General features: G+C 45.7%; 2 protein-coding genes across 10 annotated transcripts in view; one reads left to right on the top strand and one right to left on the bottom strand.

Moving 5' to 3' along the window:
- Nucleotides 1-23,272, bottom strand: part of SERGEF (secretion regulating guanine nucleotide exchange factor) — a 195,864-nt gene that overhangs the window by 81,999 nt on the left and 90,593 nt on the right. The gene's annotated exons all lie outside the window — the stretch shown is intronic.
- LOC117030335 (proliferation-associated protein 2G4-like) lies at nt 7,422-12,708 on the top strand. Its single transcript, XM_033120372.1, is given in 5 exon segments — nt 7,422-7,459; nt 11,385-12,391; nt 12,394-12,476; nt 12,479-12,562; nt 12,565-12,708. Coding segments are annotated over 5 exon segments (1,356 nt in total).

Here is a 23,272-nt window from a genome sequence, read left to right as displayed (position 1 = left end):
AATTATTTTAAAATACAAAGTTAAAAAATTTAAACAAGCAAAACTAATCTACGGTGAGAGTGTAGAGTGGTGGTTATCTTCGGATGGGTATATCTAAGATGAGACATGAGGGAGGGAGGCTTGCTGGGGTGCCTAATTTGGGTGATTACACCGTGGTATACAAACGTAAAAACTCATTGAGTCTGGTCCAAAGATTGACATTTGTGAAGTTATCTGACCTTGGGCATGAGGCCTGCACTTTCTGGGCCTTCACTGTTTTCATTGTAAAACAGGTATAGTGATACTTGCCTCCCAGGATTGTGAAGATTCAGAGATCCAGTATACCAAAGAACCTAACCCAGCTCCTAATATTTAGGAGTAGCTCCTAAGTAGTGGCTGGAAGTGTTACTTCCAGAGCTCTTGATTTTTATATTATAAGTTTTTATATTATAAGACCACTGTTTTTATAAGACCGCTGGAAAATATGTCTTCAATATGTGATCAACATCAAGATAATTTTCATTGTTGTGGTTTTAAATACTGGGCCTCTCTTCATAAAGGCTCCCGGCAAAGAGGCTATTATTTCAGATTTCAGCAGGCTGGACAGCTGCCCAGCTCTGTTCAAGCCCCTGGTGAGCATGTGCACAAAGTCTTGCGTATGTGCTCAACTCACAGGCAGGGCAAGGAGTGCAGCTAGGCGAGCAGGCGTGTACAAGTGGCTCGGCCTCGAGGTCAGAAGGCTGAACAGAATCTCAGAATATTAAAATGTATGGGCTACATGGGCTAAATTGTCCCTCAAACCAATGTTTCTTCAGCAAGAAACCCACAGGCTCACAGAAAGAGAACAAAATCTCTTCCTCGGGCTCCGTCACACCGAGGGCGTTGGAAAAACGGCGAGTCTTAGTTCTGGCCTTAACTAACTCATGCCTGAAATTCTGCAGCAGCTTCCCTGGTGTCCCTCTCCTCCCAAGTTCTTCCTGCTCTGCCAAAATGCTCTTCCTAAAGCACACGGGGATTATTTTGCTCCCCGTTGCCGAAGCCCCAATTCCTTTGTCTGGTATTAAAGACCTTCCGTGATCTGTACCTAGTGTGGTTCTCTAGCTGATTTCCCCAGTAGAATTATCCACAGGTACTTGCATTCCAGTCTCACCAGACCCCATACACAGCATCTCACCACCGCACTCTTTATGCCTGGCTCGTGCTGGCCCCTCAGGTGACCTTCACCACTCATCCGTGGGAAGGAGGGAGAGACGAGCAGGAAAAGAACTGCTAACCTTTCATTAACTACTAAATCCCATTGTAGGTACTTTATGTGAGTTAACTCATTATATCTACATTTGATAGATTAACGGTGGAAGACAGTGGTTAAATGCCTTGACTAAAAGCACATAGCTAGGAAGTGGCCAGGCCACTTCACAAGTAATTGCTCCCTCCTCTGGGCCAATTCCACTTACTATTAAGTGATTCACATGTCTGTCTCTTCCCAGATGATACAGATTATAACTTTATTAAGCATGAAGACAATATCTCATTAATCTCTTTCCTCAGTGCCTTGCACAGAGCCCTGCACATAGTAGGTCCTGATGAGATGTTTATTGAATTGAAGTCACCCATGTGTGCACCTCACACAGTTCCAGGCTCAGAGTCCGGCACAGAGTAAGTACTCAGGAAATGCAGATGGCTGACACTGGATTTATCTCTGAATTTCCGCAGCACATCACCGGGGTCTCATAAATGCTTTGAGCTCTGTAAGTAACGGTTGAACTCAGAGACTAGATGGTCCTTCAGATGTTCGGAATTTGAATCAGCGCATGAACAGAATGGCCTCCTAAGACATGAGAAGTAGATCCCACAGGGCCTGAGAAAAAGCCTCTGGGTAATGCCCCAGGGTGGGAACAGTTAGGAAACGGACCCCTAGTATGTGGAGGGAGACAGCACAGCCCCCTCTGATCTCAATTCCATCTCCAACAACAGTGACAGCAAAAACAAGCTGACAGGCTGAGTCTGAGCCTTTTGTGCACAAGGCCCGAGAGTCTGTGCTTTCGCTGCAGCAAGGAATTTGGCTGGGCCATCACCAGGCACGGGGCAGGAGTCCCTGAACGTGGCCCTGACAGAGGCTCGCTGGCACCCTGGAGCCCCTGGCACTGAAGATCACTTTTGCTTTTTTGATGAGAACAATAGAAAACAAAATCTAGATCCCAGATCCTAAAGCATTATTTTTTCTGCAGTTAAGAAGTCAAGAATGCAGATGTGACAGAAGAGATCAAAATTGATCACAACAAGCGTGTACAGTGTGACAAGGACTACAGCACTACGAATGCTGACTGTATCTGCTGCAACCAACCGGTGTGCCCCGTGCTCCAGCCTGATGGGCTTCCTTCCCAGGCACAGCCCCACAGGCCAACAGTCTGACAAGGGCTGCAGCCCTGTCCCCAGGGGCAGCTTGCTAGACTCCCGCCGCCTGCAGCCCAGCTCCCAGCTGAGTGATCATCACAGGGACCTTCCTAAACTATGGATGTGACTCTGCAGCTTTTCTGGTTCAAGGCAAAGTTGTAGATGGCCAGGTTCTGTTCTGGGCTACACACACAAAATTATTAAAGTTTATTCATCTTTTTTTTCAGATTATAAAAGTGATATGTAGTTACTGCAAAACAATAAAAATAAAGAAACACCTATAATCCCACCACCCACTCTTAACACATGGTATACTTCTTTATACTTTTCCCTATCAATATTTGTCTGTGTGTAAAGAAAATATATATAACTTCAGAAAGATAGTTTATGCTATATATGGGTCACGCTATATATTCCATCTTATATCATGACTTTTGCACTTAACATAATGTTATGTTTCTCAGATCATAACTTTCATCGAAAATGTGATTTTTAGCATGCGCTTTATAGCATCATGGGAATATGCCCTAATTTCATTATTTCCTTATTGTTGGGTACCTACATTGCTTCCAATATTTTGCCATAATAAACTGCATTGTGATGAACATTTTTGGAGAATCTTTGCCTACATCTCTGATTATATACTTAGGATACATTTTCTAAAGTAGAATTACTGAATACAGGGCTAGAAACCTTTTCAAGGCACTTGTACAAGTCATACAGTACATTTTATCAGGGTCATTGACAAAACAGATCACATCCAGAAGAAGAAGAACAAAATGAGGAAACGGTAAGAATACTGAAATAGTAAGAATGGCTAACATATATTGGGTGTCTGTAATATGACAAGGAAGGTGCTTAATGTTTTGCATGCATTAGTTCATTTAACCTGTGACTCGATCCTATAAGGTACGCATACACAGGTAAGAAAACCAAGGTTCAGAAGTGTTAACCTGTCCAATATCACAGTTAGTAGGTGGCATGGCTGAATTTCAATCCAGCTATGTGTGATTCTAGCAAGTACACTTAATGCTATGCTATAACGTATGATGTATAAAACAGAGGAGGGGGCCGGCCCGGTGGCTCAGGCAGTTAGAGCTCCATGCTCCTAACCCCGAAGGCTGCCGGTTCGATTCCCACATGGGCCAATGGGCTCTCAACCACAAGGTTGCCAGTTCAATTCCTCGAGTCCCGCAAGGGATGGTGGGCTCCACCCCCTGCAACTAAGATTGAACACGGCACCTTGAGCTGAGCTGCCGCTGAGCTCCCGGATGGCTCAGTTGGTTGGAGTGCATCCTCTCAACCACAAGGTTGCTGGTTCAACTCCCGCAAGGGATGGTGGGCTGTGCCCCCTGCAACTAACAATGGCAACTGGACCTGGAGCTGAGCTGCGCCCGACACAACTAAGACTGAAAGGACAACAACTTGAAGCTGAACGGCACCCTCCACAACTAAGATTAAAAGGACAACAACTTGACTTGGAAAACAGGCCTGGAAGTACACACCGTTCCCCAATAAAAAGTCCTGTTCCCCTTCCCCAGTAAAATCTTTAAAAAAAAAAAAAAAAAAACAGAGGAGGGACATGAGTATTTTCAAGCTAAAGAAACTTGGTTGTTACAGGGGCCACAGGACAGGGAGAAGGGAAATCAGGTTGCAGAATGAGATGGCAGAAGGATCAATGGATAGAAATGTTTAAAATGCCAAAGTACAGCTTAATATCAGAAAGACCATTCTAAAAATGAAAATTTGCCAAAAATATAAGGAAGGGTTGTCCCCAGGTGGACCTTCTCTAGTCACAGGAATCCGTTAGAAGCAGAGAGTTTTCTTTGGCTGATAGCAGAAGGAGAATTCAGAAAGATTCAAAGCACAAGAAGAATCTAAGGCACCATTGCTTTAAAGATGAAGGGGCCATGTGCACAGATTGAAGAGCATCATCTAATCGCTGAGAGCAACCCTGGGCCTACCACCAGCAAGGAAATGGGGCCTCAGTCCTATAACCACAGGAACTGAAATATACCAACAAGCTGAAGGAGCTTAGAAGCAGATTCTTTCCTAGGGTCTCCAAATAAGAATCCAGCCCAGCTGACAACCTGATTTTGGCTTTGTGAATCCCAAGCAGAAAATCCAGCTGAGGCCACCCAGACTTTTGAGATATAGAACTATGAGCTAATAAAGAGATACTGTTTTAAGACACTAAGTTTGTAGTGATCTGTGCAGCAAGAGAAAACTAATACAACGGGCAAATGGATAAACAAACTGTGGGACAACATATAATGAAATACTACTCATCAATAAAAAAGGAACAATCTACTCATACACATAACATGGATGAATCTCAAAAACATTGTGCTGAACGAAATAAGTCAGACACAAAAAAGTACATACTGTATGATTCCATTAATATGAAACTCTAGGAAAAACAAATCTGATTTTTAGTGATAGAAAAAGAAAGACAAACCTAATTTTATAGTGATAGAAAGGCTGGGGCTGGGGTGGGTGGGTTGACTGGTCACATCCCCTTCCTGTCTGACTTTTCTGCCCTCAGCCCAGCACTGGAGCCAGGAAGGTCCACTCACAAAACACACCATTGCACATTCATTTCTTTCTCTGCCTCTGAAAAATCTCTGAGGGCCCCATTATCACCTAATGTGGGTAAACATTCTATCAAAAGCATGTTCTATCAAAAACCTTAAAACACACATTCCAAAGGCAGTAATCAAGTTTTCAAAGCACTATGGTACATAGGCTTCACTTTTTAAGTTCCTTGTAATGGTATGTCCCATTTATAGAGAGCCATACTTGGAGAGTTGAGTATTTACAATAATTAACACTATTTTTTAAAGTATTATTTTAAATAAGTTGCAACCAGCAATGATAACTGAGGAAGTCAGGAATCTGGCCCTACCTCCAAGTAAAACAGAGATCATATAGTTTTGAATGAATGATTTGTTCTAGCAGCTCTAATGTGAAGCTGTAAACATAAGCTGCCCCCTTCTGCCACATGCCGCAGGAAGGATGCATGGCAGGGGGTAGAGACCATGAGCTCTGCAATCACAGATTGTCAGGAAGCTACCGCAACAGTCCAGGGGAGAGTAGGTTTAACTTCTGGTTCTACCTCCTATTTATTTTGTGAACTTGGCCAAGTTACTAAGACTTTCCAAGTCTCAATTTCCTCATCTGCATAGCTGGCATTTTAGCAATAACTTCACAGGTCTATCATGAGGATTGAATTTAATTACCTAAATTTACCGTGTTTCCCAGAAAATAAGACCTAGCCAGTCAGCTCTAATGCGTCTTTGGGAGTAAAAGTTAATATAAGACCCGGTCTTACTTTACTGTAAGACTGGGCCTTATATAACATAACATAACATAACATAACATAACATAACATAACATACATAACATAACACCAGGTCTTATATTAATTTTTGCTCCAAAAGAAGCATTAGAGCTGATTTTCCAGCTAGGTCTTATTTTCGGGAAAACAAGGTAGTACTTGGGTAAAATACGAGATCTGACAATTAAGTTTGCGAACTCATCCTAGAAAGTGTTACATACCTCCTTGCTGAATATCACTACGGTTGCCTTCGAGGTACTCCCCTTGGGAAGCTATGCACTGATGCCAGTGCCTAGTCCATCCTTCAAAGCAATTTTGGAACTCTTTTTCTGGAATGGCCATCAGAGCTGTCATCGTTTTACCCTTGATATCCTGAATGTCATCAAAATGTCGTCCTTTTAATATTTCGTTTATCTTTGGGTAAAGAAAGAAGTCATTGGGGGCCAGATCAGGTGAGTAGGGAGGGTGTTCCAATACAGTTATTTGTTTACTGGCTAAAAACTCCCGCACAGACGGTGCCATGTGAGCTGGTGCATTGTCATGATGCAATAGCCATGAATTGTTGGTGAAAAGTTCAGGTCGTTTAACTTTTTCACGCAGCCTTTTCAGCACTTCCAAATAGTAAACTTGGTTAACTGTTTGTCCAGTTGGTACAAGTTCATAATGAAAACCCCTCTAATATCAAAAAAGGCTAGCAATATCGTTGCAAAAAGTTCACGAACTTAATTGTAGACACTTACATGCTAGTTCACTTGCTCATTTGTCCACTGGAGCTCTGATGGCCCCGAGAAACAAAAGGGCAAGTGGGAAATTATTTAGAGGCAAGGAAGAAATCTTTTTCCCCTCACACCTCTTTTTCCTTTCATTAAAAAAAAAAAATTAGAAGAGAAAATCACTCTTCAAATTCCCTTCTGAATCTCTCTAACTGTGTCAGCAATGATAATTTTATGAGCAAACAAAACATTTCTGTGTTCATCAACTAGCAATGATTTTAGACCTCTAAAGGGCACTTTAAAAGCATTGTATATGTTTCCATATTAATCAAAATGCTGGTCCTATTCTAAAAAATGGCTTTTTTTTCTCTTTTACGATTTCAAAATTTCCATCAGTGATAATATAATCCAACTTAATGAGTGTTATGTGCCAAGTACCATGCTAAGAGTCTTTACGGTTAATACACATAAAACATCAATCTCAGCATTGATATCACCTGGAACTTATTTTTAAATTTAATCATTCTTTCTAAGAGTCTGACTACTTACAGCAACTAAAAGTCATCCCAATTTTCCCATTTGATATGTGCTCATGTCTTCAACTATCATCATTATTATTGAACTAAAATCTACCATTTTTTCCCTAACAACCTTTTCAGCTCACTGGGTCAATGGTTCAGTGACCCTACCTGGAGGGACTAGTAGGGAAATGTGACACACTTCTGACCATTCTAAGTGCTTTGTCGACAGTCAATATTCACACAAACGTGAACCACTGTTGTGATTATGTCCATTATAACCTCCGGGTGCTCGCCTCATATATACCTGGTGTATTCACGTGTATGGGGAGCCTGGACTCAGGAAATATTGAGTGGCACGGATAGTACATCAGAAATTCTGATAGATAAACAAGGTCCCCTGGAGGGCTTCATTCAGCTAGACTGTAAAAGGCAGCCAAATGTTTGATGGATAAAGAGGAAGCACAGGGGGTATCGGGAATGGTGGTGTCAGGAGTGATGAAGGGCACTGAGCACAGGTGTGAAACAGGCAATTCACCAGCACCTAAGATTCCACACGCACAGAACGGAATGAACCATCCACCAGCCCACCCCAGTTTGCTTTGCCTTCTGACCCTCCTCTTTCTGTTTGTGCTGCCATCCCCACCCTCAGTCACCTTGGAATCGTGAACCCTCTTCTCACTCCCCAAGTCCAGCCAATCGCCAAGGGCTGTCATTCTGTCTCCCTGGTTCTGCTCACGTTGTCTCTCTTCTCCATCCTCATTGTCACTGCACTATTTCAGGCTCTCAGAACATCTGTACTGGACAATTGTAATAGCTTAATTATTTCCTCGCTGTCGTCTCCCCTTCTCTGCAATTCTCTGGGGGCCCAAGGTAACCTTTCTGAATCTCAGCTCTGACTGGCAATTCCCCTGGTCAAAATCTGCTAATGGCTCCCCTGTGCCTACAGAACAGACCAGGGATCTTTTAACCAGACATTTAAGTCCATCTATGAACAGGCTACAGCTCACGTTGGCAAATGATACCCCCCCAGAATCACCCCACACAAGAAACCTGTGTTCCAAGCAAAGTGGAACATTCCCTGACGGTCCCCTCTGGGCTTCTGTCCACGCGAGTCCCTCTTTTCCTGTCCTGGCCTCCTAGCTTCTTCTGTCAAAACATTGCCCATCCTTCACACTCAGTGGAAATCTCCCTTCTCCACGAAGTCCTCCCTAACCCCCCCAGCTAGAAGAAATGTCATCACCCTCAGACTTTCTATAGCACTGTATCTATAGTTCTCAGGACAATGGGAGTTTCTTCCGTGAGAGCTGTTTATGTGTACATCCTATCCCTCCTGACAGCTGAGAGACTTTTTAGCTCCTCCCCATGACTCCACCTCTGGCACCAGGACCACAGCACAGCAGAAGAGAACAGGCTCTTTGCTTTGGGCCTCATTTCCCACATCCGTAATAGGAAAATAACTCAACCTAACTCACAGGAATATCAAGGGGATTAAATTAGATAACTTATGCAAACTATCAGCACACAGTAGGCAGTCACCAAATTCAAAACCCCATTCTTTTTCACATTGCTGAGTACTTGTTAAACAAATAAAACCTTGCATGCTGTATAGTTTGCAAAGAAATGTTATTATATTTTTTTCACTGAAGGAGGGAGAGAAGGATGGGGGTAACCGATGACCAAAGACTCACTAACTATACAGAAGACATGAGTAGCCCAGTCTGACTGGATGAACAACTCCTACTGGGGATGGAGGGTTAGACTGTGAAAGAGCTGAATGTGTCACCTGATAGCGTCAGGGAGTTTTACATTCAAAAGTGGGGCAGGCTTTAGAGCCCAGCACGGAGCATGACGGATGAAGGCTGGGCCAGGAGATCACTAAGAGGCGGCTGGAGCGGTCCTGGAAAGAGGGCACAAACGCCTGGTGGTGGCTGCTGGCAACCACAAGGAAGCAGACAGGAACGGTTGGATTTGCAAGGCACGTCCACCGAACACCAATGACAGGGCTGGCGAATGCTGACAGAGTAAGGGACCGGAGAACTCTTACCAAGCTGAGTCACAGAGGACTCCACACCTGGGTGATGGAGAACAGAACACCCGGGAGACCTGAGGGACAGCTGGGAGGTGGGCGAGCATGGGTGGAGCAGCATGTGCAGGACGAACACAGGTTTTCATTTTTAGCTTGAGGTGCAACACAGGTAGAAATGAGGAATTAGTGCTCAGTGGTCCTGGGGGGCTGAGAAACCACTTCAGAAACCAACAAAAACCTCCTTTTGTACACGAGGGCCTACAAGGATTCACTGAACAAGTGTCATGTAGGACCGTATCCCACACGCTGACCCCATGAACTCTCTGGGGAACAAGGGAAAGGGGGTGTCTTCTATCCATCAGATGTCATCTGCCTGGGAGGTCACTCCTTCTAGTCTGCCTTTCCTTCCTTATGCTGACAAGGCATAGCACTGCCAAAGGGGTCCCAAACTGTTTCATCTGCAAAGAGAAATTCAGAGAGTTGGTACCTTCCTTACATAAAGAGCTGGCTTACATGGAGAGGATAAAGTATATCACTAGCCTAAAATCTAGTCTGGTATTAGGGTCCAAAATTTATGAGCTAGGTCACCTAGGGTTAGTCACTTAAACTCTCTGGGTCTCAAGTGTTTTATCTGTTAAGTGTGATAATACTATCTCATGTGCCAGAAAGGACCAGAAGATTTCAGGAGGTCTCTCAGTTCTCAGATCTACACCTCGGTACTTCATTCACATCCTAAGGTCAGACTCCACTCTTTCTGAAGCGACAGGTTGTCACTCACTACAGAAATCTACATGATATGGGGAGAAACCTGGCAGGAGCACAGGTTGAGAATGGGGGCAGATATTCCAACTGTCAGGTCACAAGAAGATACAGCTAGAATATGAAAGCTGGGCTGGGGACAGAAGATAATTAATCCTCAAGGCAATAAAAATATTTAATTCATTCATCTAAGAGAAATGACAAGAGAAAAGATAGATATTTGCTTTTTCCCTCTCTGTTCTGACAAGGTTGCTCTGGATGGATCACAGAACGTTTAATGAACATTTAATATAAGAGCCTGAGATGCAAACAAGTAAATGATGAGGGGCCCGGGCAGCAAGCGGGGAAGCTGACACTGGAATGCTGCAACCAGGGCAGCCGTTTCCAGAGCAGAGCTGTGGGAAGAGAAGCTTACGTGTAATCATTCCAGTGACAACAAAGTGAGACGGGTATAAATATGAGGGAAATTGCAGGGGTGAGAAATCGTAGTATTTGATCATCGAATGGGCATATATGAAAGGAAGGAAGAGGCCCACAGAAGCTGCCCTGAGCTTCCTCACCAGCCTCAGAATGGGGAGTCACCAAAGTGGGCAAGAGGAGAGCATGGCCAGAGGAGGGGCATCTCCATGTTCTGTGGATGGTCTTAAGGGACAAGACAACTGCCATCGGCAGTGAACACTACAAATCCCTGCTTCAAGGCCTGCATGACCACAAAGCGCCAGAGCAGGCAGTCCGCACCTGCTCTCCGCCCAGAACAGAGGGTTGGGCATCTAGGGCCACAGGAGGACATTCAGGGAAGTGTCCAAGGTCTGGGGAAGTAGCAATGCAGACGGAAGAGGAGAAAATGCAAGAAGCCCATTGCATTAGACCCTAGGCTGGTTTTGTATCTCATATACGTTCTTCCTTAGAGAGGGCTAATGAACGCTCCAAGAAACAGAAAAGCATTTCCAAAAGATGGAAAATGGGAGTGTGGACCATGGCCTGGCCCAGTGGAGCAAAGCGGGGAGTCCTCAGTGAGAAGAGTCCGGGTTCTCCAAGCTGCCCCCGTGGCAGCGGCTAACATGAATGGCTGAGGACTAAGGACACTCTCAGGTATTCAAGACCAAAGAGGCTGTGGCAGGGGTGGATGAGTTCAGAAACGACTATTCAGAGGGCCGCCACACCAGGCTGAACCCCGCTGAGGCTTTCCCCTGGAACTGCAGCGCTGCCTTTCGCTTCCCTTTATGTAACCCTGCAAGGAAGACAGATGACTCTTGAGAAACTTCAGATTACGGTCTCACTTCAGCTTTTCTCTTTCTATTCCAATCACTTCTAAGAACTGTTCAGATGACGTTCACTCTAGTGACAAGTCCTAGTATGACCCCAAAATGAAAATATATGGAAATTTCTATGAATGTGACAGCCTCTGGGTGGAAACCTGCCTAAATATGAAGAAGCATTTCTTCTTTCCTTCCCTGTCTTCCCCTTTCTCCTTTCTTTCTTTCAGCAAATACTGACTAGATGCAAGGCCTACTAATTTGCAACTGAATATATCCTTCCAAGACCCAGGGAAATTATTTAGAGGTATTTAAAACCACCTGCTCTGAGCTAAGATAAAGTAAAATAGGACCTCCTCTTGCTTGCTCGCGCTCTCCTCCTCGTGAATCAAATTGAAGGGGCTTTGGCCACAGCCCGTGGCTAGGGAGGGAGACTGAGGCAGCAGCTCGGGGGACGAGGCTGCAGTGGTGGTGGTGGCTGGAAGATGTCGGCGAGGACGAGCAAACCATGGCTGAGGACCTGGTCATGACCAAGTATAAGAAGGGCGACATCACCACCCAGGTACTTCGGTCTTTGGTGGAAGCATCCTGCTCAGGTGTGTCGGTACTGAGCTTGTGTGAGAAAGGTGATGCCATGATTACGGAAGAGACGGGGAAAATTTTCAAGAAAGAAAAAGAAATGAAGAAAGGTACTGCCTTTCCCACCAGCATTTCAGTAAATAACTGTGTATATCACTTCTCCCCTTTGAAGAGTGACCAGGACTATATTCTCAAGGAAGGTGACTTGGTAAAAATCGACCTTGGGGTCCATGTGGATGGCTTCATCACTAATGTGGCTCACACTTTTGTGGCTGATGTCACTCAGGGGACCCAAGTAACAGGGAGGAAAGGAGACGTCATTAAGCCAGCTCACCTTTGTGCTGAAGCTGCCCTACTCCTGGTCAAATCTGGAAACCAGATCACACAAGTGACAGAAGCCTGGAACAAAGTTACCCACTCATTTAATTGCACGCCGATGGAAGGTATGCTGTCACACCAATTGAAGCAGCATGTCATTGATGGAGAGGAGACCATTATCCAGAATCCCACAGACCAGCAGAAGAAGGACCATGAGAACGCTGGATTTGAGGTACATGAAGTACATGCTGTGGATGTTCTTGTCAGCTCAGGAGTGGGCAAGGCCAAAGATGCAGGACAGAGAACCACCATTTACAAACGAGAGCCTTCTAAACAGTATGGCCTGAAAATAAAAACTTCACGTGCCTTCTTCAGTGAGGTCGACAGGCATTTTGTTGCCACGCCATTTACTTTAAGAGCATTTGAAGATGAGAAGAAGGCCCGGATGGGTGTGGTGGAGTGCGCCAAACATGAACGGCTACAACCATTTAATGTTCTCTATGAGGAGGCTGAGCCCAGTTCAAATGGACAGTTCTGCTTATGCCCAATGGCCCCAGGCGGATAACCAGTGTTCCCTTTGAGCCTGACCTTTACACAAGTCTGAGATGGAAGTCCAGGATGCAGAGCTAAAGGCCCTCCTCCAGAGTTCTGCTAGCGGGAAAACCCAGAAAAAGCGGGGGGAAAAAAGAAGGTTTCCAAGACCGCAGAGAATGCCACCAGTGGGAAAACATTAGAAGAGAATGAAGCTGGGGACAGGGGGGGGTCCCATCTCCCCAGCTTGCTGCTCCTGCCTCATCCCCTTCCCACCTCACCCCAGGCTCTGTGAAGTGCAGTTGTCTTCCCCACCCAGGACCACCAGCAGAGCGGGGGGTCTCCCTGCCCCCCTCCTAGTCCCCCAATCCAACCCCCTTCCAACAACAACCAGCTCCAACTGACTCTGGTCTTGGGAGGCCAGGCTTCCCAGCCACCGAAGACTACTTTAAATTGAAAAGAGAAACTGAATGATAAAATCAGGAGTCAAATAAATAAATAAATAAATAAATAAATAAATAAATAAAAATAAAGTAAAACAAAATAAAGAAACCTCTGCTTTAAGGAGGACTGGGTCTGTTCTGGCCACCTGACTACCAAAGCCACCAAAGACTGACTTTCACAGCTGGAATGTCTTACAACTATTCTAATGGGCTTGTTCTTCTGTTCACTTCACTTAGCTCAAGCCAGAGATCACCTGACATTTGAATTATAAACTGTCTCACAAACGTGTTGGCCTTGGACGATCCTGTGTGAATGGCTCATTTGATTAGCAAACTTTGGTACACCTATCAGAAAATGGGTATACATTTCCTGCCTTTCAATTGCAACATCAGTACTTGGTCCAAAAGCAGAATTCCTTGAACTGAGACCATTCAAAAGATCCAGGGAAAATTACTGCGGAGACTGATTTATTCCCACCCTCTGATTTCTCCCCAAAAGAGAAAGAGATGCTGTACAGAATTAAAATGGTCTAACAAAAGTTATCTTTAAAGCAAATTTCAGTCAAGTTAAGTATTCTTTATTGAAAACAATTTTCAGTCAAAAGAAGCCCAATTTTCTCACAGAATAACATAAACGTACAATGGCCTGGATTCCTGCCACACTCAGCTTTTCTGACTTTGAGAATTTGTGCCCTCACTCTGAGGCAAGACCCATTCCTACCAAGCATTCCTGGGGAGGCACCGGCCTACTGCAAAACCAGGCCTGGCTCGATCTGGCTTGGCCTGGAAGGAAAGGGATACAGTTATCTAGCAGGGATCCGAGGGACCTAGGAATCCAGTCCCAGCAGGATCCAGGTTCCCATCCTGGCGGGTAATTTACAGGTGGAGACCGCTGGGCATCTCTGAGTTCACATGACAGGAGTCAGAAAGAGGAAAATAGGAGTGAAATCTCGAAGGAGACAGAGGCTGCTCTCAGAGCCCCACTAGAAACGAGGACAAGTGCATGATGGCACAGTGTGGTTCGAATAGCACTGGGCTGGCCGGTGTTGCTGCCCCTTCCTCTCCGTGCCTTCGCTTGTCCATCTGTAAAACAAGGAGCTCGAGGAACAGCTCCTCAGGGTCCCAGGCCACTCTGACGTGCTGAGATAGGTTCTAGCCCCAGATGACCGGGGAGGTCTCCAGCCTCCACAAGGCAGTCCTGAGACAAGCATGGGCCACCAGCGCCTTCCTCTCATGTCTTCCTGTCTTGAACCAATTCATCGCTCACAGATGAACTCAAATGGCACTGCCTTCAAGAAGTTTCCCCAACCCTTCTGACATAATCACTCACTCCTCCTCCCTCAAGGAGCCCCCGATTTGTCTGAGTGCTGAGCACGGAGACTTTCAGAGACGAATGAGATATTGGGGCGGACGGGCGTTACAACCCTTTTGCCATCGCTGGGCAGCACCCTCACTCCCAGGCCCAGGCCCTGACAAACCCGGCTCTGGAAAGCCAAAGACCTGCTTGCTCCATGGTTTGGAATACCAGTGGCTAATGAAGGCTTTCCGTCCGAACCAACCTTTGGTTTTTTTATTGAGAAAAGGCCATTCATGAGCAGCCAGTTATAAAAAGCTTTGTGGTCTGGAGAGAAACAGAAAGCAAAATGGCCACAGGAACAATCCCCTGCAAAGGAAAGGGTGGGTGGGGGGCTGCGGTGCAGAGCCTGGGGAGGCGGGGTGCTCCTGGCTCAGGTTCTGGGAGACAGTGCCATGCTGTGGCCACCTGCCGCCTGTGCGCCGCCTTCTGCAGAGGCTGCAGGTACAGGAGGCCTGTTTTCTGACCCAGTTTTCTTCCCAATCCCTATTTAGCGGTTCGCTAGTGATGCCCCTGGCATGGCAATCAGATACTGCAGCCTGCAGTGCAGTTCGCGACAACAAATTCACAGTTCCTAGTAAATTTAGTGGAAAAGTACTGTGTCAAGCAGCCTAATTAAACTGACGTAATTTCCACAGCCATACACTTTTATCAAATAAGAAAAAAAAAAAAAAACACGCAGGGAAAAAAGAAAAAAGGAGGAAATCATGTCTTTTGGATCTTATGAAATCGACTGTGGTTGTGATGCATTTGAAGAATGATTCCATTCAGCGTCCCTGGAGCCTGTCCAAGTCTTGGGCCCTGCGTGAGACCTTGGACTGTGCTGGGAAGAGCACTCGATTACAAGTCTGGAGGCTCCTGTACAGACCCTCACTCACCCCGTGACCTTGGACAAGTTCTTCACGGTCTCTTGGGGGGTAGGGGGGCTATCAAACTAGACTACCATTAAAACAGCCTGTAAGTCTCTTCTCCTTCAGACTGCCAAACTGCCAAACTTATGACCAAAAAATAAATCATGTACTTTCACGGGACTAGTGGAACAAGAGCTGAACTGGAGGGCCCCATTCTGGTCCCGGTTCTGCGACTAGCTAATTGTGACCTTGGGCACACCACACCCCCCCCTCGAGACTCCAAAGTCCTCATGTGCAAAATGAGGGTGATGCACGGGATGAAACTCGCAGGTCCCGTCTGACGCTAACGCTCTATTCTATTCCATGAAAGAAACCTGTCGGCACTACCACAAAGAGGACAGTTCCGAGTGTCACCAACCTGGAGCATTTCAATCTGCCCACACTGGGCTTCTTTTTCATTTGATGGGAATTAGTTACGTGTTCTTCCCCACTGTGTTTAAAGATATTTTATTCTAAAAATGCAAGAGGGATACTTGCCTCTTCCTTCTCTAGACATAACTCAGCAAATAAGGTCACGTTTTTTTCTCCTTCCTCCCCAGGTGCCACCCTTGGAATATAGCGTTATCCACGCAGAGAAAGAGTGAGGGTTACCCAGAATGAAACTTGAGTGACACCTCTTTGCTGACCTGAGGCGCCACTCAGGTTTCCAAATGCACACTGAAAGAATGCCCTAGTCATGAATGAGACAGGTGATAAAGGCAGGGTTGGCCAAAAGAAGAAGGACCTTGCACGGAGAGTGGGGTAAGGGAAGGGGAGTGGGTAAACAGCCAATCAGGAATCAAACGTCAGGTTTCTCTTGTGACAATAAACGGAATGCACGTAGGAGAAGGCAAGGCAGACAAATGTAAGGGTGAGACAAAATAACACGCCACCTCTTAACTGTGTGCACAGCTAATCAGCTACTAGCCCCAGAAATTCCACCTCCCTTATATTGAGTCCATTTACTTCTCTCCTTTATCACTGCCATGACCTTAATTCAAGTTCTCATCGGCGTGGACCTCCATCACTGCCACCGTCTTCCGACTCGTCTCTTATCTCTGTCTCTCTCTCTCCAATCCATCTTCACCCTGCCAGCATAGCGATCTTTCTAAAATGCTATTCTAAACAAGTCACTCTTCCACTTAAGATCTTTCCATGACCCCGTCATTACCTTCAGAACAAAATAAGAGCCCTGCACAGCCTGGTTCCACATTACCTCTCCTGCGTCCTCCCTCACCGTACCTATGATCTCTGTTTCAGTAGACCGAAGTGTTTGCATTTCCCTAAACATGCAGCTTTAGGTCTTTTGCTTGGCCTCCCTACAATTTCCCCCGCCGCCACCACCACTCACGCACTCCAAGCCAAATCCAACTCATCCTTTAGGACTCAGTTCAGATATGATGTCTTCCAAGAATAGGGAATTCTCTGATTCCCCCCACCCCAAATCTGGATCACATGTCCCTCATCATTTGCTCCCACAAACACTACGTTTATGCCTTCACAAACACCACTATATTGAATTGTAAAGGGCTCCGGATTCTTTGGTCTCCTCATGTTTTAACATCTTGGAACGCCCAATGCATAAGTACAGTGCTTGACATTGGAATTCAGAAAATAGGTGATGAACAAATGAATAAGTAAATAAATAAATGTGGGAAACCGAGTCTACCTCATAGGAGGAGGAGTCTCAATCTAGCAAAAAAGAAAGAACGATGAGACATATGGAATAGTTAGGAGAAGAAAGATAAGGGACAAAGCAGGGTCTAAGGTTCGGACCAAGGATAAACTTGGCATTGGGAAAAATAAAGGCAGAGACCAGTGGGAGCTGTAGCTAAGGGAGACGCATGGAGTTTCACGGTCAGCACGGGAAGCCACAGAAGAATCTCAGGGTCTGAGATGCATGAATGTCTTCCTGCTGAAATCTATGGGACTCTCCCAGGACTCAAAAGATAGAGAAGCAGCACAGAAAATAATAAATAGTTTAGCTTGGAATTACAGAAAATACCTCAGGCTAAAACCAGAACAAGCCTAGGCAGATCAAAGAGAAGACACTGGTAGGAGGAGCCAGGAGGTCCAGCGGAAAGAACCTCCTTCCATCTGGAGTCAGGAGGCTCCACCACTTGCCAGCTCTGTGACCCCAGGTAAGCCAAGCCTCTTCTTCCTGTTAGGAATCTTAGATTTTTCATGGGTAAAATGTCAACCTAACATCCATTTCATAGAACTGTTTAAAAAAACATATAAGACATACTGTAGTGTGTTAACAAAAGGAACAATGTAATTGGCACACATTCTAATGAATGCTGACCGGAAGCCTCTGCCGTCCCAAAGCATCGGGTGCTTGTAAGTTGTTCGAGATTCCTTGTGAAGGGGAGGAACACATGTTGATACATAAATGTCCTCCAAGATACGAGCGACGCAGTATGTCACCATTTCCGGCAGAAGATGCTGCTGGAAAGGGCAACGCTTAATCCAAAGGAATGGCACTGGTAAGCTAGGTGAGGACCCCGCGGGGTTGGCACAGAATCATGCGCTGTTTTGTTAACTGTCACGATATGGATACCTTACTGATGATATGGCTGAGGTCTCACTAAACTAGTAGACGTGAATAGAGAATAAACCAGAACCATGTCCGTAGGAAATGGAGTATCACCTGAATGGTGATCACCCCGGATGTGCCTCTCAAACTGGAAAAAGGAAACGTGCATCAGGAGGAGGAGTAGAAGCTGGGTTTTCCGGTCTTAGACACAAAAACACCAGGGTGTCCAAGAAGGAGCTCCTAGGAAGTAAGTTTTCCGACTGGACCTTTCACACAGGCAAGAGGCTGGAGCTAGAAACCAGAGAACCAGGCCAGAGTCAGGGGACTTGTGCCCAAGCTCTGGCACAATAGGCCACGTGTCTCAGCCTGAGTGAGCCTGTCTGCTTCAGTTTCTCCTCTCCTTTGTCTGGTCCCCTATCCCTCCCTCATTGGCATTCAGAGAAGCCTTCAGAACAGTGCCAGCCTGCATCAGCTGGGATCAGGGGACTCAGAGAAAGGGCAATGTCCAAACTGGGGCCAAGATGTTAAAGGGGGACCACAGCTCCCTCAAGACCCAAGGGAGGTGAGATCAGAGAGAGAGTTGGGACCAGTTGTCACTTGCCACCTACACACACTCTGAAAATTTCCCTCCAGGACTAAATTTTATAAGTTCTGGGTGTGTTTTACTAATGAGCTAACTGATGGGAATTTTTCTTATTGCATGAAGCTTTCATAATACTTGTGAATCATTCACTCCACTTTTACTGAGCACCTACGGTATGCCCAGTATACACAAAGGGGATATAGAAAAAAATCCAGAAGTGACATGAATCCAGAATCACATGTGCAACGTAGATGGAGAGGAAAGACAGGTACACATGAAGCCACTTTTTAAAAAGACCAAAAAAATCTGGCTGTGAATCAATACCAAATGTGCTAACATAAAACATCAGTGCAGGAGAGAGAAGAGGGGGCCAGGGGGGTCTTGTGGGCTCAGGTAGGTGGAGAAGACTTCACGGAGCACGTAGAACCTACGCTGGACCTTAAAGAAACAGCAATATTTGGATAAAAGTTGGGGAAGGACAATAGCACTTCAAGATTATGGCAGCATTCATTCATTCATTCATTCAATAACTATTTATCGAACACCTACTCTGTGCCAGACACGGTGAACCTGAGATGAATAAGGCACAATAACAACAAGCACTTGGAGAGCTTATCATGTGCCAGGTACTTCTAAGCACTCTGCCTGAATCACCTCACTTAATGCCCCCCACATTCTATCTAGTACGTTACTGCTTTACCCTCATTTTACAGACGAGGAGAATGGGGCACAGAGAGGCTGAGTAACTTCACTGAGAGGCAGAGCCAGGATTCAGACCAAGGCTGTCTGGCTTCAGGCAGCTCCCTTCCTTCCTTCCTCCCTTCTCCTTCCTTCCTTCCTTCCTTCCTTCCTTCCTTCCTTCCTTCCTCCCTCCCTCCCGCCCTTCTTCTTCCTTCCTCCCTCTTTCCTCTTCCTCCCTTCCTTTCTCCTTCCCTCCTCCCTCCCTCCCTTCCTTTCCTTTCCTTCCTTTCCCTTCCTTCCCCTTCCTCCCTCTTCCTTTCTTTCTTCCTTCTTTCCTCCCTCCCTCCTTTCTTTCCTCCCTTTTTTCTTTCTTTCTTCTTTCTTTCTTTCTTTCTTTCTTTCTTTCTTTCTTTCTTTCTTTCTTTTTTCTTTCTTCCTCTTCCTTCCTTCCTTCCTTCCTTCCTCCCTCCCGCCCTTCTTCCTTCCTCCCTCTCTTCCTCTTCCTTCTTGCCTTCCTTTTGCCTTCCCTTCCTCCCTCCCTCCCTTCTCTTTCCTTCCTTTCCCTTCCTCCCTCTTCCCTTCCTTCCTTCCTTCCTTCCTCCCTCCCTCTTCCTTTCTTTTCTTCCTCCCTCCCTCTTCCTTCCTTCCTCCCTTTTTCCCCCTTCCTACCTTCTCCTTCCTTCCTTCTTTCTTTCCTTCCTTCCTTCCTCCCTTCCTCTCACAGTTTTGAGGTATGATTGATATGTACATATTTAACATGTACTATTTGATAAGTTCTGACAGATGCATGATAAACCCAGCAAAACTCTCACTACAATCACAATAGCAAACATACCCAACACTCCCAAGTTTCCCATACAGCTCTGGGAAGTTTTAACACTGAATCACTGACAGAAACATGAAGTTAGGTGGACAGGTAGCGAGGCACTAGCGTGGAGTTTAAATAGTTACAAGTTTAGTTTGGGATATGGTGAGTTAAAGCTGCATCAGAAAATAGCCAAAGACAGAGAATTGGACAGGGGCTGGGCCCCTGGAAGTGGAAATACTGACTTTGGAATCCTCAACTAAAGATGAAAGTGGGATTCCATCTGAGGGAAAAAACCCAGGGAGAAGAACAGGGGTTAAGAACTGAACCTGGGGTTAAGAACTACAGTATAGTGGACAGGCAGACAGTGAAGGAGACAGAGGAAATAATGAGAAGATGTGAGATGTACCATGCCATGAAAACCAGGGGAGAAGAAAGTTTCTAGAAAAGCCAAAAACAATGAGGACACTATAGACAGCATTTCAGAGCTGGGGCAAAAACCCTCAGAAACACTCTAGTCTAATTTCTATCTGAAAAAACAAAGAGCATCTAAATAAGGTTTGTCGTCTAGTTACCAACAGGTACTGTACCAGTGTGAATTTCCTACTTTCAATACTGTACTTATTACAAACACTCCTTAACTTAGGATGGGATTATGTCCTGTAAACCCATTGCAGGTTCAAGATATCGTAAGTCAAAAATGTATTTAATACACCTAACCCACTGAACACCACAGCTTAGCCTGGTTTCCCTGAAACGTGCTCAGAACTCTTACATTAGCCTAGAATCGGGCAAAATCGCCACGAGGCCACTGCCCTGTGTCACAAGAGAGGATCATACCCTATGTCACTAACCCAGGAAAAGGTCAGAATTCAAAATTTGAAGTATGGTTTCTACTGAATGTGTATTCTTTCACACCAGCGTAAAGTTGAAAAATCTAAGTCAAACTACTGTAAGTCGGGGACTGTCGACATAATACCTAAGATTCCAGCACTGGGGGAAGCTGGGGAAGGGCAAACAGGATTCTCTGTCCTATTTTTTGCAACTTCCTGTGAGTCTATCATTATTTCAAGAAAAAAGTTATTTTTTTAAAAAGAAACTAATTGAGCATCTAATGTATGCTAGGCATCATACTGGATATATATAAACAATCATTTTAACCTCCAAGTAATCCTCTTGTTTTCCCCATTTTATAGCTGACAAAAAAGAGATGCACGATAAAGGACTTGCCCAAAGTCACCCACTAGTTTAAACGTTCACTTCTTCTGTGACGTGCGTAAATTCTATGCAACGCAGCCCTGACAAGTGGCCTCGTGGCTCCTGCACGAACAAGTCCCAGCCTTTATGCTTTATATTTACATGACTTTAGAATAAGCTACCTAACCCCATCCTAGCCTGTTTTTTCATCAGTAAAGTGGATCAGCAACTCCTGTCCTAACTCATCCCAGGATTGGTGTGAGAAGCCAGTGAGATGAAGGGTGTGAAAGCCCCTTGCAAACCGTCAAGTCTGTGCATGTCTGAGGGACGGACATTCTGAAATTGATGGCGAATGAGGTCAGCCCTGGCAAAACAGAGGGAAGGACAACTGTCCACACTATCAGCTCCTCCTGGCCTGTTCTTTGGGGTAGTACATGCCCCTGGGGATGCACCAGCGCCGGCAGCATCTGGCCAGGGGCAGGCAGTCCTCTCTGCACAAGCCTGTATCAGCAAACTCGGCCCAACCACCGTCCTCCCTCCACCAACTCCCCTCCCCCCAGCCCCACACATATGGTGTCCTGGCCTGTGCAGATGTCCGCTACCCCCGGACGCTTCGGTTCTTTGTAGATGAGCATTCTGCTAGAAGGCTACTGGAAACACCCCTCCGACCCAGGGTCCCCAGCCCTCGCCCAAGCTGTGCTGTGGAAGGTAGGCTGTCCTCCGTACACGTAGAGCTTAAGAAGTTAGCTACTCCAGATATTGGGAGAGCTGACCTGTCCCACTCACACCTATGGTGTCCATGGTGCTGAAGTTAGCCAGAGATGAAGCAGAGACACACACGGCTGCATGAAAGCAACAGGAACCTTGGTCTCACAGGCAGCTTGGCGGGGTACCAAGTCCCGCGTGTAGAAATGCTTTTCTGGATTCAGTGGCCTGACATTTCAGGACGGAGGCCTAGCTGCACTATGAGTCCATCGGTCATGCACAGGACACGACCGAGGTAGGGATACCACTGCTGCCTGACTGCCCTGAACTCGATCAAAAGGCTCTGATCACTGCAATACCAGTGACTGCACCATGAGCCCTCAAAGAAGGCCCACGGCTGGAAGGCGGGCAGGATTTGCAGCCTGGCTCTACCTCAGCCCTTCTCTCTGCCACTGATGCAGCCTTAAGCTAAGCACGTTGTGCAGACCACGGCACCGCCTCCTGACTGCTCTTCCTGTCTGCTCCCAAGCCAGCCTCCAAGGGCATTCAGGGAGAGCTGTGATTGCATCACTTCTGTTTCAAAATCATTCACAGTTCTCACTGATGGCAAAACCGAATGAAGCCCAAATCCCACGGCGTACCATTCAAAGACCATTCAAACCGGCCCAGTCAACAACCTGTGTAATGTTGCTTCAATTATTCCCTTCGTGTTCTTTAGAATCCAACCAGAATTAACTACTTCTGATCCCTGAACTCAGCCTGTCATGCCCGCCTCTGTACTTTGTGTCATGCTAGCTCGAGCTAGCTCAAATCCTACCTCTTCCATGAAGCTTTCCTGGTTATTCTAGTTCTCATTATTTTAAGCGACCCATTATCATTACCTGGGGAGCTCTTATAAAACGCTGATGTCCAAGCATCGCCCAGAGATTCTGATTTAATCTTTTAAAGTTTCTAAGGTGTTTCTAATATGCAACCACATTTAAACACCATCGTCCTGGTTAGAAGTGAGCTCTCCATTCACGAAGCTCCTATAGCACTTTATCTAAATATCTTTTATGACATATAATTTCTAGCTCCTTTTACAGATATTTTATTTTAAGAAGCCTTTATTGAGTCAGGCACTATTCTAGATACTACAATACAGCAGTGATGAAAATACAGCTCCTGCTCTCACGGAGCTTACATTCTGATGCGGAGACAGACACTAAACAAATTATATAAGGTCAAGTGACACGTGCTATTAAAGAAGAGTAGGGTAAAGAGATGGAGAAGAAAAGATGTCCTCTTTTAGAGAGTGGTTAGGAACAGTTTTGTGTATACATCTTATCTCTCTTCAAGAGCGCACACTGCCTGACAACCAGACCTGTGTCTAATTCACCTTTGTATCTCTCACAGCCTTTTGCATAGCACTTGGCACATAAACAAATGTTTGTTATATAAACGAATGAAAGAATGAGTGAGTGAGTGGACAAGATGCCGTATCTATGGCTACAACAACCCTCATAGAGCCCAGGGCAGCAGTTGAAACACACTAGATGCTCAACAGATATTGGCTGAGTGGGAGAACTTGACTGTATTTTGGGACAAGTTATCCTGATGGCACATATTCCTGGGAAGAGGTTGTCGCAAAATCACAGAATATCAAGCTGATCCTGGGATCACTAC

The sequence above is a fragment of the Rhinolophus ferrumequinum genome, chromosome 11 (genome assembly GCF_004115265.2).
Source record: "Rhinolophus ferrumequinum isolate MPI-CBG mRhiFer1 chromosome 11, mRhiFer1_v1.p, whole genome shotgun sequence".
Taxonomy (NCBI): Eukaryota; Metazoa; Chordata; class Mammalia; order Chiroptera; family Rhinolophidae; genus Rhinolophus; species Rhinolophus ferrumequinum.
This window is presented reverse-complemented; position numbering and strand designations above follow the sequence as displayed.